This window comes from Pholcus phalangioides, unplaced genomic scaffold (genome assembly GCF_987345545.1).
Source record: "Pholcus phalangioides strain wild (caught in Gottingen) unplaced genomic scaffold, Ppha-v1.0 ptg000015l_1, whole genome shotgun sequence".
Taxonomy (NCBI): domain Eukaryota; kingdom Metazoa; phylum Arthropoda; class Arachnida; order Araneae; family Pholcidae; genus Pholcus; species Pholcus phalangioides.
Genome location: NW_028301608.1, coordinates 111,692,504 through 111,711,937, shown reverse-complemented (window position 1 = coordinate 111,711,937; position 19,434 = coordinate 111,692,504). Strand labels below are relative to the sequence as shown.

General features: G+C 32.9%; 1 protein-coding gene across 1 annotated transcript; it reads right to left on the bottom strand.

The window, feature by feature from the left end:
• Window positions 1–1,997: 1,997 nt before the first annotated feature.
• On the bottom strand, window positions 1,998–19,034 carry LOC149077595 (uncharacterized). The gene is made up of 14 exons (XM_089242379.1): window positions 18,978–19,034; window positions 17,912–18,013; window positions 14,322–14,417; window positions 14,152–14,157; window positions 13,932–14,021; window positions 13,834–13,839; window positions 12,085–12,090; window positions 10,709–10,771; window positions 9,793–9,798; window positions 9,574–9,675; window positions 6,294–6,338; window positions 6,071–6,160; window positions 4,372–4,452; window positions 1,998–2,093 (listed from the first exon to the last, which is right to left on the bottom strand). The coding sequence occupies exons 1-14, from the start codon at window positions 19,032–19,034 to the stop codon at window positions 1,998–2,000; spliced, it is 846 nt and encodes a 281-aa protein (XP_089098505.1).
• Between the last annotated feature and the right edge of the window lie 400 nt (window positions 19,035–19,434).

The following is a 19,434-nucleotide window of genomic DNA, read 5'->3' as shown; positions in this document are numbered from 1 at the left end:
TCAAAAAGTTTACACATACATTAACCATGTTTGAGTGTGGCTTATGAGAATACTATTTAACCCTTTAAATTTTGATTCGTAACCCGCACTATCACTAGCTAAATATACTATGAAAATAACAATACATTCCATTCATAGAATATTATGCAATCGTGTTTCGAATATTACATAAATTTTTGACATACAAATGACTTTTTCATATAAAATGGCATTAGGTATTCAAAATTTATAACTTTCTCTACCATTTTGGGACACTTTCTATCAAAAAATGTTATTGCAGTTCAATCCAGTACCACTTTATAGGAAAGGGCTGATACCTTAACTACCCAAGGAATGAAGTCAATTTCTAAGACATTACAATAATTCATTCTTTCAATTATCGATTTCTTTCACATGAATGAAATGTTCATATACTTACAATAGTCTCAATTTCTTTTATGACATCCTTGATGATATTCTTCACGACATCCTTCATGACATTACCTTTGCTATCGACTACTTTCTTTTTGTCAGAGGATTTTTCAGACTTTGGGAACAAAAAAAAGGCAAAATTAGTCACACATAAAATAAATTATAACAGGAAAAAAAATGTATTTCTTTTTTCTGATGAAACTTTCCACAAAATAGGGAAATTTTCTATAAAACACTTATCACACTTGATTTTTTGAAATACAATGAATAATTTTAAAACTTTTTTTAAGATGCTTTATACGCGAAATGTCTGCATTTTTCATTCATGATGTAGTTGCTTATCGAAATGCAAACTTGTTATAATGGACGCTTCGGTTTCAAATTAGTTCACTTGAAAGAAAGTTTGAAATTTTGCGTCAATAAAATATTTTCGAAATAATGAAGTTTTATTTGATGACGGAAAAATATAGTTCACGAATTTGCCCCTAGGGCTTAAACAGTTGTTACTTTACACCATGTAACACAAAAATGATCATTCCGCGATTTCAAACAAATCCAACATTTTTGAGAATCAAAATTTCTAAAGAGTGTCGTAGAGTATATTTTAAATTTGTATACAATGAAATTTAATGTTCTATGATTTTTTTAAAAATTAAAATTTCAGAAATTTTACTTTCTATTTTCAATATTTTTTGTCACGTGGTACGAGAGGTTTCCCAAAATTATTAATCATTAATTATTTTCATTAAACCAAGATAATTTATCTAAATTAATTAGAAAGTTGATTAATTTTAAATTTTCATAAATTACAAAGTAAAACATAATAAATGGATTTTTAATATTTTGAAACTTCGAAAATATGTTATTTACGTAGCCAGTCATCATACAGAAAAAAATTGTGCGAATACAGTCACGAATTGTAAGAACGGTCAAAAAAGGAAAAAATTTAAGAAACACTGCTTTAACGTATAGATACTCACTATTTTGAAAATAATTCGAACAACTTTAGAAATCGTTTCGTCTTCTTTCACATCATAAGGCTTCAGTTCACTCTGTAAATAAGAATAATTAGTAAACATAATTCATAATGAAATTTTGATAATTCCATAGAATTAAGCATTCAATTCCATTGCATATTTCACACACACACACAAAAACAACGATAGCGAATCTTCGCTTAAATTTAGTTTTAATAAGAAAACCGAGTATTTTTGTTCTCTTCGAAAAGAGACGATTATATTTACATTATGTGAAAAAAAATAATCTTTTTTTTTTCCGAACAAACTTCAAATGTAATTTAATATGCAGTAGAACTTGATTAATTCTAATTCTGGATAAGTCGAACTTTTATGAACTCCCCTTGAGTTTTGTATCTACTTTTATGTTAAAATTTCGTGTTTAATTCGAAACTTTTTTCGAATTTTATGGATAATTCGAAGTTGGGGGGGGGGAATAAATCATGGGTTTTGTATGCGCAAATTTAGTTTGGAAGACTGTATTAGTCAGGTGACTTTGTTTTTATTTGACCAAGTTGTCAAGCAACAAATCTTTAAAGGCAAATAAAAGTTTGGAAAATCTGGTTTTCTCTACTCTTTCTTTGATAAATCAATATCCATTTCAACATTGTTTAGTTGGAGTGCATCGAGACTGCGTACCACTTGATACCAATTATGTTGTTGAGCCTACGGGTCAAGGTGTACCATTCACAATTTGCATATTTTTGTAAACATTAAGAGTATGGAGGATATCGGAAAGTTCAGATTGTAATACATTAACGACAGTATATTTTCTTGATAGCAAAAAAAAGATTAGCAAAATTTGAGAAACGATTTCATAACGGATGATCATGAACTGTTTCCGCAAATCAGGCTTTGAACATGGTCCAGAAATTCTGCAGTGATGTTTATTCCAAAACAGTGGAATTATGTATCAGCTAAGAGATCAATTATTATAATGAGGAATAATTAAAATTTGAGAAACAGTTTCGAAACTGATGATAAAATTTTAATAATTGATAATAATTACCCTATGTGAATGTTGACGATAAAGTTTGAATTTGTAGGCATTTTAAAGATAGATTGATTAGATAATTCGATTTTTTTCCCAGTCATTAGGACTTGCAATTAGCCAAATTCGACTGAATATTATTATATGATACTTGCTTTACCTACATAGCCTACAATATGATATACATCCACATACATGAATTTAAAAAAATTAGTATACTCACTTTGACCTAATAAACGAAATACAAATGTAGCGATGAAAATAATCATTCATAATGTTGAACAAAATCATTTTGAGTTACACAGCGTTAGCTAAATATCGATATCGAATAGAGCGATAAAATAAGGGTAACATGTATTGAATATTCAAAACAAAAATTTGATGAACATAACAGTTCAGTTAAAAATAATAATCAATAAAAAAAAACCATCCATTTGAAAATCTATTTAAAATTTTAATGAAATTATTTTAAATAAATGCGTGTAGTGGAAAAAACGGTGAATCGAATACAAAGGCTCAAAAAGTTTAATTTAAAAAAAACAGAAATATTTTCTTCAATGATAATTTTTCAGTTTGTAAGGTGAATATAATTGGAATGAAGTTGGACGAAAAAGCTATTAATCCGGTGAGAATCGCCAACCATTTTGGTAAGTTTGATACACACACTGTTCATATACAGATAATTTGTCACATTTACCGGCGATTACTTTGTACAATACTTAGCTAGTATTGGCAAATATGATAAATCACAAATGAAATTCTCAAATTTACCAGACATCATGTATAAACTTCAGTTAAGGATGATGAATTCGATCGGTAATGCTGGTTTTGTTCGCGTATGTTGATGAAAGCAAACCTCACAAGACTAATAATTTTTAATTGTTTCTATCTTTCTCACAATTATTTCAATTAAATTAAATTTTTGTGGTGAAATACGTGTAGTGTCCATATTACGTACGAGCAAAATGGTTGAATAGATAAATATAGGTGATATTTGTTTTCCCATATTTATCACAATCACAAGCTTCATTCAGGAATTATGAATAATTGCTAGTGGAAGTAGTACAAATGCAGTATAAATCCCGAGTATTTTAAATGTAGTAAAATTTATCAAACTCACTCAGAAAGTTTGCGCTTATGTATAATGGCCAAACGAGGAGCTTTATTTTCAATAGGGAACATTTGCCGACTTTTGCTAAATTTACAGTAGAAGTGTTTGTTTCACAAAAGTATAAAATAGTCCAACAGGTAGCAGCATGTAGGAATGGTAGAAGAATAGTTAAATATTATGTTCCTTGATCAACATTCAAGAGAGTTATCCACATTTGAGTTTTAGAAATGTCCCGTTTTTTGAAAGAAAGTTAATGGTAATGTTAACCTTTTGATAAAAGTTTGAGCTGGTTAAATCTGTGAAAAATTTAAATTTGTACGTCACCTGTTTATTCCAGAAAGTTTTGACTAGCCCAGGAATGTACCCTTACTGCCCTCTCGTCACTAACATAAGAAACACGATCATTTTACAGTGGGACCTCCCATAACGGACACTCCAGTTAGCGGGCACCTCCACTGACGGACACAATTTTGTATTAAATCGACTGGACTCGATCTTACTATCTATTAACCGACACTCTTCGTCAGCCGACAAAATTAACGGCCCCATGGGTGCCCGTTATCGAGAGATGAAAAATACCGAAGTGTATGGAAAAAGTGGATATATATAGACCCTTTTGATAGAAACAACTAACTTTAAATTACAATTTCTACAAAAAATATTCCCGTTTGAATAATCCCGGTATCATAATCTTATCAATCTTATTCGAAAGTTCCGCAAACTGTTAAGAAGAGCATTTCCGACAAAAAAAAGGTGAAAATTGTTCTTTCTGAAAATAAGCTGCTCAAAACTATATTTATTTATCCATTGTATGAGAAGAGCAGAAGTATTTAAAAACTTACGATTTCCTTGATGTCATCGATACTTTTTTCAGTAACCATGCTTTCTTCAACTATATCAGTCAGATCAGAATCAGAATCATCCTGAAGTATAAACAAGAGAAACGCATGTTTGATTCGGTTCAAAATTAAAATTAACCTAGAACATTCGGTGATTTTTTTTTCCGGCAAATTCATAACTTGAACATAAGGCCACAACGCAATACAAAAATGTAACACAGAATATGAATTACAGATATTTTTACAGAAAATATCACGAGCAAATAAACAAAAAACATTTTTTAAATTGCCAATTTATTTTGATAAAAAAAGGGATAATAAAACATTTAATAATTTACTAACTGAAATGTTTTTTGTTCAAATACGGATAAATTTGTGGAAAGCGAACTTGAATTAGTGTCAACGTTATAGATGACGTAAAATGAATTACGAAAAAGTTTTACGGATTATTTGTTAGTGATCTGGGAATGTTACTTCCGCCGTTTAATCCACAACTATTGCCAGATCTTCAATGGTCTCTGTCATGTTGTTTTTAATAAAACTTTCCGAATACACCCATCCTTCGGGAACGCTTCGATATCTCTCCGAGATGGGAAGCGGGGTGTGTTTGGACTTCAAAGGTCTCTGCGGCAATGACATCACTGCCTTCGCTTCTAACCTTCTATATTCTCATGAGAATCCCACCCTGGCCACAACCATTCACACGAACACGAAAAATAGAAATTTATTGCATTAATTTAATAATGATTACACTGCTCAACACTGATTTTGTTCTCAACGATTTTTCAGTGATTTCATGTTGATTTTGAGGGGCTGTTTCTAAATCTGGCATTAGTTTTGTGAGATTGGTTCTAGTTTACGAGGTAAAGTAAAAGAAAAATTTCAATGGGGAATACATAAGCAGATTAAAAATCACATTCAAAATGTGTCAAATGTAAATCAATATTAAACATAACATTATTAAAGAAAGATCATACTGATGTATACTCATGATGTAACAGTAATAATGTATTGAATAAAATAGGAAAATTGAAAGTAAAAACTCGACGCAAAAACTAGTGGCTTCATACTGTATTGAAGTGTTGGTAGTAGGCATTATATTTATATATATTATCTCAAAACTACTACTACTACTACCAAACAATACATGCACCTTGTCCATTATGCGTCTGCGATATTTCTAACGAATCGGTACATGTTGGAATGTTCAAGTACGTGTTGTGAACCTAAAGTGAAGTTTGTTACTGTGTAATGCTTGTTATGTGTAGTATTGCCGTCTGCCATCAATTTTTCTAACTATGAGTGAAGTGTAAAGATTGAATAACTGTACCGTCGTAAGCCTGCTGCTCTCTGTGGCGACATTTTTAGAGGGGATATCAGCTCACATTCATGTCTCGAAATAGGGAACCACAGAAAACCAATTTCAGCCAACCACCACTGTCGCGACGGTGGAGTTCGAACCTGAGTTCTCGTGATGCGAGTCTGTCACTATGATCACTCAATCACCACAGTGATTATGTCAAAAACTGGAGCCAATTCGGAAAAACAGACACCAGTTTTAAAATCAGCCCCCAATATAAACTAAAACCTTGAAAACATCCTTGGGAACAATAAATCTCTTCTTTTTTTTTAAAGCAGTGTTGTGCATATATGAACTATATTGTATTAAAATAAATAATCTCATTCTCACTAAACCACTCACGGTATCATCTTCAAAATCTTCAGCAAGACACATGTCGTCCGTGTCTTCATCCGTGGCTGCGTCGTCTTTCTCACGTTGTTTATCGTGTTCCTTTAGATGAAAAATGTTCAACACATATTAATGAAGAATTTATAAGCATGAAATTTAATATAAGTTTTATACAACCAATATCGAATTTTAAAAAATGTTTATATAAAAAATTAATTACTAGAAAAATACTTACGATGTCTTCAATGTCGTACACGTCAACTATGTCATAACTTCCAGCCTGATGAGCAGTAAATAGAAGAACAAAAAATAAGTGAATCAAGAAAAGAACATAATTATGGACACCTACACATTTACATAGTATAGGAAAATTAAACAATAGATATAATAGCGTTAAAAACTATCTCATTCGATAGTCGGATGTTTTTTCCAGGATATTTTTCCAAAAGGCTCTGTCTAAATATTGATAATCAATAAAACAATTGTTAATTATTTCAAGTCAAGACACTGCTCAATTATGTATAAAACTTATATTGTTCAGTTATCACTATATTTGGCAGTGTTGATCTTAAAAAAAAGCAGCATGTATCTTACATATAAATGAACGTATGTATGTATGTTCTTTATAGAAACCTACAATTTTAGACCGATCGTCCCCGAATTTTCATGTATACCAAATAGAACCGGGATTGAACCATTGACTGCTTTAAAAGTTCATCAGAGCAGGGAAAATGCCCGAAATGGGCAAAAAACAATAGTTCCGGGGCCCCGAACAATCTCTTTCAGAATGTTTACTTTGTTTACCATAGTTCCCTAACAAGGTAAAGGCAGCGCCGGGGGGGCTATTGTGTATATATCTCCCCAGGACCCAACCCGCAAGGGTAAAAGGCTTATATCCCGGGAGGGACAGAGCCTGGGTCGTGTCTGGTCCGTCGGGGGGGCTATTGTGGCTAGTTTCTCATATTTTTCAAATGAAGGCGGCGTATATTTTGAGCTCGTTTCGGTATTTGATACGTCTAAGCAACTCCTAATCATTCGCTTTTAGCTTGTGAGGTGTTCATGAAGTTTCTGTAATTACCAGCTGAATGCTGAATGGCCCAAAGTTATGCAGGGGATCCTGTAAGTTCTAATGCGGCCTTTATCTCATCAACCGTTCGTAGTAAAGGTATGGTTCTAATTTAAAAAAAAATGTTTAAAATTTCTTCGAGAATCACTCATTACCAGTTTTGAGAAAAAAAAATAAAGTCATAAAGTGGAAAAAAACCCCTTAATTCTTATATGGTCCTCCAGTCCACACCAACTTAAAAAGTTATTACCCTGTCTTTCCTTAGGGAAAAACATTCCATTTTTCCAAGTGCAATATTCGTTGAGATATTTGAATTCAAATATCTCGGAGAAAAGCTGGGAAAGAACAGCACAAACGAGAGAAAGAAGCGTTTTCCTTTAGTTTTCACTGTTCTTTCCTAACTTTTCTTCAATTTTTTAGTTCAAATATCTCAGCGAATATTCTATTACTTAGAAACATGGATTTTTTTCCCCAGGTTAGAAAACTGGTCAAACTAGTACAGAATAATCCTTGAACATATTTTCTTGTTCAACAACCGGTTGATGAGATAAAGGCCGCATTAAGACCTGCAGGACACCCTGTATACGCATCTCCCATTTATTGACAAGCCAAGAAAAAAACGATTTTTAACCCCCGCATTTTGAAGGGAAATACTCATGTGTGGAGGCGATATATTACTGAGCATTCCCCTACAATAACAGGGAAGTAAGTTGGCAAACAATAAATGGCATATTTAAACTATTAAAATCTATGTGTAAATCATATAAATATAGTTTATCCCCCTGAAGTGCAACATCCCATGTTTAAAAAAAAAAAAAACTTTTAGATTAATTTTTTTTTTGTCATGTAATATATAATTCTCGGTACCTCATTTTCTTAATATAACGCCCTCAAAATTTTTCTCCTCTGGATATTTCAATGCTTGCCGGCTAAAGTGTTAATAGCTTATATTACACTAATATTAGATACCAGCACTATAATTAGAAGATGGCACCATAATGAGAAACACTATGTTAGACAGAAGTTTCGAATAGCATGTGTTGCAAATATTCAAATTTCATTGTTTATTCCGTTACATTTCCTTTAAATTTAAACCGTATTAAATTATTATTTTGACAATCAACTGGCGATAAGTGAATAATGTGATTACTACACTGCATTGTTATCGAGAAAGAGTTGAACTAATTTGATTCTACAAATATCTCCCACTAAACTATATGTGTACCTCGAAAAAATTCTTTTGAGGAAATTCTAACAAATTGGTGCACGCTGAAATGTGTCGTGTGTGTGTATACAGGATGTGCTGTAAGTCCAAATGCGGTCTTCATCTCATCAACTGTTCGTCGTAGAATTAATTTAAAAATTGCACAAAATGTGTTTAGGAATTACCCTGTTCCGGTTGCGAGAGGGAAAATATAATGTTTCAAAAAAAAAAAACCGGAATCTAAACTTTTTTACGAACACCGTCCTCAATAAGAAAGTTGCTGACCTGTATTTCACCAAAAAACTCTGTTTCCAAGTGCAATATTCGCTGAGATATTTCAATTCAAAAATCTCAGGGAATATTGCAGTTAGAGACACTTTATTCCATGTTAGATTCAAGAGATAATTTTCTACTTATAAGTTACAGGACAGAGAGACCGTATATAAGAATTTATGTTATCATAGTCATATGAATGTTTTATGTTATAGTGGTGCTATCGTCTGTGTTTTTTTTTCCCATATTTTTTAATGATGATGGTGGATGCCTGCACTATTGTGTTATGTAAGTATTATGTTGAAAAGTCGGCTTCTCTCTTTCTACAGTGAGACGTATTAAGAAACAAAAGGGTATATCTTTGAATACAGATATTTTTTCCTTATTTACTCATTTCTCGGTTAAAGATGAGTATCTGTGTTGAAAAACCTCTCCTCATCTTATGGATGATTGTTGGAGCCACTAATCACTTTACTTTTGTTGCCTTTGTCAGAAGCGGCTCTATAATATGTTACTTGTTATTTAATAAAATTTCCAGACACGCGCATCTTTGGGTTTATCTCTCTGAGAGCGGTATTCACCGACATGGTTTAAGCTATAGTCACAATTTTTTGATAAGAGATCGACACGGATTGATTAAATTCAGGGTTTTAACCAATCTATGTTGATCTCTTATCCAAAAATTGTAACTACAGGTTTAAACCATGTCGGTGAATACCGCCCTGAGTGATGTGAAGTGGGAGGTGTGTCGGGTCCTTCAATGTTCAATGTATTATAAAACCCACATCGTTTCAGAAAATGGTAGAAACAAACCGATACTCTATATGGAGTAGGTTTAACTACACTCTCAGGGACCTTATGAGATTTTATTGATTTTTATCTGGTTCATTCATCTTCTTTCCAAATCGAATGGGGGAAGTAGTACAAAATACATTATATTTCATTAGATTCGAATATTTTTTTTCTACTTACATTATCTGGATTTTCCTTCATGACATATTTAACAACTTCAGAAATTTTGGAAGGATCCACATTTCCTTTGTCGTCGAATATTTTTTCTGGATCATTGTTTATCTTGTTAAAAAAATTTAAAAAATTATACACATTATTATGTAATAATTACTCACGATAAACACTTGAATAATTAAGATGGAGTTCATATTTCAATTGAAAACAAAATGTGATACTCACTATTATCTGTAAAAATAGTAAAAGCAGCATTAAATTCTAGTAAAAAATAGGAACGTGGTTTTAAACATTTCAATAATTTTCTCGTATCAAAGTAGAAGTACTTGATCAGAAATAAAAATTCATAAACGAATACGTGCTCGGTTATATATGTATCTATTGATGTATTTATGTATCTATCAACAGTTTGTGTGCATGATGAAATCACTCTCACAACACTTTTGAAAATTATTTTTGAATGGCAACTTTAGAAGCTGATGGAAGAAATAATCTATTACAAACATCAAGTATGGGTATTGACAAAAACAAAGTCTTGTGTAATCAACCTCTTTAGTTTGGCAATCATGTCATTGAAGCTTTGGGTGAATTAAAAAATGTGAATCGTTTTGAAGCTGGATGTTCAAAGAGCGTTCGATTATTGCGAACTTTTGAAGAGTTTTACACACAACTGGGATAGAAGCAGGTTGCTGAATTGAAGAGAATGATGATTTTGAGTCAGGCCACAGCAGGTGAAGCTTGAACGGAACGGTGATCAGTTCAAGGTGAATGGCTCATGGTGGGTTGAATAATAAATTTATTCGGGATAAACATTAGGCTTACTGATTTATGAATTTTCATTGTACCGCGTAGGATCTCAAACCTTTGTTCTTTGCGGGTGAAAATGCGAACAGAATGTTGTTGATATTCAAAAAGCCCTCCCTTTTCAATGAACAAAATTGCAGCGGGAATTTGTATAAAAAAAATTTTCTAACGAAAACTAATTGCATTCCCAACGTCCAAATATTTTTTGATATACCGTATGTTTCGACTATAATGTGCTTAGGATTTAAAAAAATTAAAGATTGTGACTATCTCGATTATATCTATCTATTGATGTTTTTGAGAATGTAATAAATTATAAAAAAAAATTTATGCTTACCCTTGTAACGATTTTATGAACGGTTTTGTCATCGCCATCCAACTTGTACGGTTTGAGTTTATCCTTTAAAAGTGGAAGAGTATAATGAAAAATAAGAAAACTATTTTGACTGTATCCAGATAAAATTTGCAATAGCAAATTGTTATTGAGTGAATTTGAATAATCAATATTTATCTATTGATTACTACTGATTGAGAGTTTGTTATAAATAAATCTCTCTCTTTGTTTCAAGTTTTCGTTTATGCTCATCGAGCTCGCTCTAGGGCGGAATTCACCGACATGGTTTAAACTAGTCACAATTTTTTGATGAAGATCCACACGGATTGGTTAAAGTCAAGTTTTTAACCAATCTATGTAGATCTCTTATCCAAAAATTGTGACCAGTTTAAACCATGTCGGTGAATACGACCCCCAGCATCTTTAAATTGCATAAGGCCAATTTCTCGAGTAGATTCAGTCTCTATGATACACCCAATGATGTTAAATATAAAACTTTTGAAAATTTTAAATTTTGTTCATAGTTTTGGGAATTTATTACCGAAACATTTGAAAGTATTAATTTACTATTGTGTAGGAGAGTAATCGATTGACTGAAGTAGTGACATACTATTGTTTCAAGATCGTAATTCTAATTGGGTGAATGATTTGATAACTAATATACAGAGTTTTCTCTTGATGATTTCTTAAAGATGGGGCAAAATCATTAATAACAGTTATTTTTAGACATTATTTATTTACTTAACTAATATTATATATAAATTTTATTTTACTGCCGGTTTCTTCAGTTATTTTTACGTGTCTTTGTAAAAATTGATTACAAAAAAATTGTTGGAAAGATGGTGCAACTTTCTGTGATTCATTTTGGAAAAGAATATTTTGTGACATTTTTTTTTGTTTGATACGATATATTGCAACATTTAGTTAACACACATTACTTTTTCCAGACTTATGAAAAGTGTGAAAACATGAAATTAAGAAAATTAAATTTGTATCCTCTATAAGTCAATGAAAAACAATGCAAAGTGCTTTGCGACAATGCAAATGCAAAACTTTTCTGCGTGAAATATTTCGACGAGTACATGAGCCGTTCGTAATAATAATTTATTGACGCGGGATTTACTAATGATTCGATCTATGACAAAAAAAAAAGTGACAAGAATCTTAGGATGCATGGTAGTTTCGAAAATTACGCATAGTAAAAAAAATAGTGAGATATTTTAAAAAAGTATGCTCATGTGTCCTAGTTTCCTTTTGCAAAGAAAAAGTTGGAAATAAAAATTATGACATTACTATTCTATAACAAGTGTTCATAAAGTATTCTTAATATTTGATCGGGACATTTTTACTGACGTGAAGAAACAAATTTGAATACTTACTTTCACCTGAAAAATTTTTAAATTTATTTTGTAATTAATATGGTGACTGATACAGCCTGAATTTAATAGAAATATCAGAAACTTTAAAAAAACAACAACAAATTAGCATGGTTAATAGTAGTTTCGAACGCAACTTGAAGGAAAATAGCAAAGAAGTAATTTTATTGCAATGGAAAACGAATTACTTACTTGTTTTACGATGTTGTTGATGGCGTCACGTGCGTCAGTTGCAATAAGGTCACGATTGATGGACCCGTCTGGCTTGTGCAAGTCTTTCTTTTTATGTTTTCCCTTCGTGATAGAGAGACAAAAAATGTGATACGTATATACGTGAATTCATTTTTTTAATACTTATCTTTAACCCTTTATCAGACATATTACGAAAATATGAATAAGACAAGGATACCGAATAGAAATAAAAATATATATGCACGACGGTAATAATGTATAATCATTCTGCATGTTATTGGTGATTTTACGCTAATGATCCATTCAATGAACCAGTAGTGGAAACCATACAGCTCAGTAGTACTGAGTGCCGTGATGGTGTCATAGCACGCTCACCCTTTCAAAACTGTGTACTCATTCTTGTTCTCCTCATATTCTTTGATAAATCAATTAACTACATTCCTGGAAAATTTGAAGTCAATCGAAACAAATGTTTTTGATTGATGTCAAACTTTCCACCTTGGCTTTAATTTTTCAAAATCGTGTACGACGTCTTTTTAAACCTCTCAGAGGCAAATACGCGATGTCTCACCTAACTTGATGCTTTGCATTCCGGCAATATCGCTGTTCTCTTTCCCACTTCCTCTTTGAATAGTTCACGACAAAAAAAGTACTGCTTTTCGAACAATTAGTTCGAACACAGCAAATTATCCAACAGGCATTCTAAAGTACCATCAGTAAATAAAGGGTTGAAGCACAATATATTTATTCAGTTTCGACGGTGTCTCATATACACTACATAAAATCTGCAGAACAAGATTCCTCCCCCACAGTAGTGTTAGGAAATGTCGCAACAACCTACACGTTCTATAGCTTCTGAGTAGAACGCAGCAAAAAAATAGTGAAGCCAACTCCAGTATATTGAATTTAATATCGTAGGGTTGTGAAGAAGTGAGATTACGAAAATGACAAAGGTCTTCCGTCTTTCAGACACGGTGGCCTAAATTAAAACTTCCGACGAAGCCCACGGGCGACCAACTCTTGTAATTTAACGACATCTTAATAGAAGTCCAATAAATTATAGTGTTCTTAGTGTTGATGCTATGGAATGCAATTTCAGTATTGAGCACACAGCGCCCCCATGCAGTAATGTGAACTTGTCAGTCGCTATTTGGCCGTCCGTCGTACCGTACGCACGTTTGTACCTTCATGTTATCTTTGTTATAATCCCGCTTTACTTTATTATGTGTAGTGAATGTTTATATTATACATAATGTATCTCTATGGATTCTTCCACCGACGTTGAGACTTAGATGGCCCGCGAAAAAAAAATTAATGATAGTCCTGTTGAATGATCGTCGTGGCATTTGAATTTAATATTTACGTCACAACCGAGTAATGAATATAAAAATGAAATATCAGTTAGTTGTGAAATATCAGTGCACTATAGGGAAAATGTTTCCAATCAGTTGTAAATGTAAATGAATTAAAAATCGGAAAAACTCCGGATGGAGAATAACAGTACACCTACTATTTATTAAACCATTGGTGTAATATTACAAATAATACTTCATTACTCACCTTTGCCTGTGGAAAATTTAATTATCTTAAATTAATGAATGCACCGTCTGAATTGAAAATACTCAACTTAATTTCGGAAATTTGAATTTCTTACTTACCTCTTTGATAATAACCGGAACAATTTTCTTGACAATCTTTTTGATCACTGTGTCATCGTCATCAACTATACCCGATTTTCTAACTTCATCCTAATATAGATTGAAAAATATATTCAATCCGTATATATTCAATTTCGACAAGCAGGGATTATAGATGAATAGGATATGTATTATTGAGTTTTCAGAAAACATTCATAAAAATAGTTAGCCAAATACTCACCGTTACCTATTGAAAGATAAAATGAAATTTATAGATGAATTATATATAAAATTCTGAATCACAAAGTACCTAACATATTATCTACTGTAAAATCTTATGGAGTTTCTCCACATGAAAGTAATTTTTTCTTCAGTAAATCGAAGAATAATTATTATGATAATGATACTTACGATGTGATCAATATCTTTGACATCCTTTTGAGTAATCTCGTATATGTCAACAGTATCTCTAAGATCGTATATGTCAACAACATCGTAAGGTTTGTTCTGGGTACGAAGAAATAGAAGAAATTAATAAATAAAACTCCGTGGTCACTTTTATTCACCGTATAAGCGAAATAACTTGAAAATGATTATCGATTTGCTTTTATAATTTTGATTAGCTGAGACTTTTATATCGGAAAATCCTAGAGTGTTAGTATCGGTCCAAATATCGTTTTATTGCAATATTAAATGCAAAAAAGTACGGGAGTGTGCTAAAATAAAAGTAAATAATAAAAGACATTTTGGGATAGCGAAAAGATTTTCTTTCGTCGAGAATAGAAACATTTTGGTAAGATCTTTTACGGGCATCACTCATTGAAAAGTGTTCAAGGATAGTTAATTGCCAAGATGAACGCCAGACTGAGACAGAATTTAAATTAGAATTGAGGAAACTCTGATTAATCTCATGAAGAATAGTTAGGCAAATAGCGTGATTCGTGTAGATGCGATTCGTTACAACAAAGGTTCTCAAGATTTTGAAAATTGCAGGCCAATTGATTGGTTTAGAAACGTTTCGCGGAACACTTGAGTCACCGGGAAATATGCCGCGAGTCACTCGGGTGATGGGAAATGTACCGCGGGCCACTTGAGTGATCTGGAAATTAGCCAAGAACCACTTGAGTCATGTATAAAAATGTCGCGGGCCGCTTAAATTAACTGCAAAGTGTCGTGGGCCGCTTAAATGATATGAGGTAAGTGTGCTGCGAACTACTCAAGTGTTCTCGAAGAGTGTCGCGGGCCACTCAAGTGATCTGAAAACATGCCGGCCAGTCACTAAAGTAATCTACCAACGTACTACGTTTGTGCCACTTGAGTGAATAGGGGTGTGCCGCGGGTCACTTAAGTGATCTGGATATGTGCCGTTGGCATGGCCCCCACAAAGGGGGGCGACAGGGCTCTAGCCCTGGGTCCGGGACAGTTCTCATAATTTTTTGTTTTTTCACGGAATAAATTAACTACAGAAGGGGCTCGTGAAAAGTCTAACCGGGGGACCCGGAAAAGATCTCAGCCTAGGAGCCCCGCTCCAGGATGTGGAGGCCATGGCCGCTGGTAGCTTAAATAATGTGGAAATGTGCCACGGGCCCACTTAAGTGATTTGATAACCTTTCATTTGGATACTTGAGGGTTATCTGTCGCTTTCCACATCAGACGACTCCAAGGATCACATTTGGCCCACGGGCTATGTGTTGAGCATGTACGAATTACAACAAAAGCGCGTTTGAACAATTACCAATAAAAAATGCGGGTCAGAAATTTTTACTTCGAGACTAAATATGTTTTAATTAGTATTTCAAACGGATAACAAGCTAAAGAACAAGTTAAGCCTAGTTTGAACCTTTATCCAATTTTCTCATTAAAATCATTTCACATATGAAATACAGTATATACAAGCTCAATTTTAAAAGATGCACATTATCGACCGTTTTGAATCAAGGGTTTTGGAAACACTGAATGAAGGAAGTACGGAAATATTATAAACCATGAGAAATGTCAATTGTAAATAGTGCAGTTCGTAGATATCTTCAATACTTACACCCACCTGTTAAACATAATACAGTTCATAAAAATTTCATTTTGTAAGAATAAAACTGTACCGTATATGAAAGTAGCCTTATACAGGGTGTCCTGTAAGTCTGAATTTCGACCTTTATCTCATCAACCGTTCACCATAGAAGTATGTTTAAAACTTCCAGTTTAAAAAAAAAAAAGACTCAAAAGGCATTCAAAAATTACCCTGTGCCAGTTTTGAGCGTGAGAATACAGAGTGTCACGAAATAAAAACAAATATAAATTTTTATACGGTTTCCCCCCTTGTCTTCCAATTTCCAACTAGTGAGTTTTGTTGCACTGTTTCTTATAACATAATCCCATACTCTTAACCGCAATATCGAATATCTCAGCGAATATGGCAGTTAAATTACATGGGATTTTTTTTGGCTCGGAAAAGGCAAAGCAGCAACTCTCTAATTAGAAATTAGAGGATAAGGGAGGGGGGCGTATAAAAAATCAGGTTTTTTTTTATTTTGTGGCACACTGTATTCATTTTCTCGAATCTCGTACAGGATAATTTCTGATCACATTTTGCGCATTTTTTTTTTCAAATTGAAACCATGTATTTACGATGAACGGTTGATGAGATAAAGACCGAATTAGGACTTAGAGGACACCCTGTATCATTTGAATTATATATATTCTTATATAAGTCTACTAATGAAACATACAATAACAAAGAGGATGAAAATTAAACGCATGAAGTTCTTGACAAAACGCAATTATGTGTAATTCTGTAATCAATAAATCATTTCAAGGGATGGAGCTCTCATACGTAATACCAAGGGTGACAATTCTCATAATTAGACCCAGAATTATATACATTTGCATATTTTGGCCTTTTTTTAGCATTAAATGCATACAAATGCATATAATCAAAGAGTTTTCAGAATAAACGCATATTTTTGAAGGTTTGTTTAAGACTAATCAGTTGTTTTCTGATTTTTTTTTATAATTTTTCAATTAAATAATGCTAATGTTATTTTCGACATCGGTTTTTTTCCCCGTTGTGGGATTTAATGAATAAATAGACATGTTTGTGTGATACTGTATTTTCCAAATATCACACGTTTTATTGCAACGGTGTTTCTAGAGATATGTCAAAAAAATTTTCAATTTTATTTTAGAAATAGTGTCGAAATTCTCTTGTTACTAGTATTTCGTAAGGGTACGTCCACATTCATGATTTGTCGAGGAACACGTCCACGTCATGTACAAAGTCGAACAACACGTGTTCTGCGGCTTGAACGTGCGTCTTTTCATAGATAAAAGTCGATTGTCGTAGAACGTTGTCGCGGAACGTTTTCTGTGACTTTGTATATGAGTGTGGATGTACCCGTACTGAGCAGCTACAAGAAATTAAAAACGTCTACATAAAATATACGAGTGTGTAGAATTGTGCTCTTTGCATTTGCATATGCGGGGATATTTTTTTTTTAAATGAATATGCACAAAAGACATAGAATATGTATTTTTAAAAAAAAACATATTTTCTCATTTTTTTATGCATATTTTCTCATTTTTTTATGCATATTTTCTCATTTTTTTATGCATATTTTCTCATTTTTTATGCATATTTTCTCATTTTTGGTATATATTTCGAAATTTTTTAATTTTCAGATATTTTAGTACATATTTTGGTTTTTTCTGCATATTACATGTTTTAATGCTCATTTTGCGGTTTTCAATGCATATTATGTTCAAGTGCATATTTTTAGCACTTTTAGTGCATATTTTGGGAGTTTGAAGTGCATATTTGCATGTGTTTAGAGCATATGATCCAGGCTCCAGTAATTGTAATTTCTGCTGTATTTTAATTTCATTTCACTGGCGCTGATTAAAGAAATTTTTCATTTTTATTTTTTGTTGTGTTTAAAAAAAAAGCCTAATGAAGTAAAAAAGACAAAACATATTCATGTCAATGTGAAAAAATGTTCTCAACTTACATCCTCTGGATGTTTCTTGAGGAAATCTCGAGTATCTTTCTTAATCTTTACAGCATCGGGATTACCTCTGTAGTCGACTATTTCTTCTGGATCTTCGGTTGTCTATTGAATGGTTAGAAAAACGATAATTTCAGTTTTCATATTCCGGAATTAAATGTGATTAACAAGCACTCCAATAATTATTCTCAATTCATTACTTTTTAACTTGAAAATATCGCACAGCCTGCGTAAACATTTTTCTCATCCGAATTACAAATGATTTAACTTGTATATGTAACTTGGGTATGTTCCAAAGCCCGAAATTGGCAAATTTCGTTGGAAATGTACCCGCCCAATGACCAAATTTTCTGGCTTTGGCCAGACAGTTCACGAAGTGACTGGTGATCCCTGGCAAAATTCCGAAAAAAAAAAAAAAGATTCGATGTCATCGCCAAGTTGCGTATTTTATCGTGATAATTGTTGTCACGTTAGCTATGGCAATCCTAACGATCAAAGTAATCGGAATGCTTCGAAGACTACGCAGTAGAGCAAGGGTTTCCAACTGGTGTTTCCTGACGGTTTCTTTGAGGTTCTGCATGATCAAACGCCACGGAACCCTTAAAAATCTCGGATCCGGGAGAGCTTTCAAAGAAGAAAACTTCCTTGTTGCTGATATTCGCAAAGCTACTCTTTGTTTTGAATTTTAACGAGATAGTGTCGCGTTTAAAACAAATCCAGATGACTAATTTAAACACTGTGGAAGCACGTGAGTGACCAAAAGAATGACCTGGTGAGTAAGGGACGAAAAAAGTGACCTAGAGGGTGTGAAAGCATATGAACGACAGAGAGATAGTGACGCAGAGACACATTTATACATTTATGATATGGGGGGGGGGCTAAAAAAAATATTGTCCAGGTTACGATGACCAGATTAAGTGCCTGCAAAACCGGGATAAATTCCGGAAAAAATTTGGTTGAGCTGAATAATTTTTTTTTTTCGGTGGTAGCAAGGATTTTTTTTCAGATAAGTGGACGCATTCCACTTATCATTCCGCATTCACTCATCTTCAATTTCACCTCCACAAACCTGTTGTTTCTCTGCGCAAAGATTTTTGATATCTGTGCGGAATGAAAAGAATATCATTTCTACCTCCTATACAATGTAGGGAAATTTTTTCTGCGCTGCAGAAACTCTGTATACGGAAGTGTTGCTCTCATTCCTAATTATTCTTATTCTCAGACTCTGAACGTCCATATTTTGTAAACCTCTTAACTATGAAAAAATACGCCTTTCTTAGCTATATTAATCGAAAACCGGTCACCCAATTGCAATCGGACAGTTGTGTATTTTATTTGATAGGTGGCAGAACAGGTTCCATTTTAATGATGTTTCCCAATATAATATTTACATCCTGTACCGTAAAGTTGTTTTCTGAAAGGCACATAGTGAGGTTTAATAAATATTATAATAATAATATTTATTCGGGCTACGCCAGTAACATTTACACGAATATTACTATATTATCTAACTTTTTATACGAGAA

Coding starts and splice junctions, on each gene's coding strand:
- LOC149077595 (XM_089242379.1), bottom strand. CDS start 19,034: ATGATATTCTTTTCATTCCGCACAGATATCAAAAATCTTTGCGCAGAG. Junction 18,014..18,977: donor TTTGCGCAGAGAAACAACAG/GTTTGTGGAGGT, acceptor ACCATTCAATAG/ACAACCGAAGATCCAGAAGA. Junction 4,453..6,070: donor AAGATTTTGAAGATGATACC/GTGAGTGGTTTA, acceptor TTTATACTTCAG/GATGATTCTGATTCTGATCT.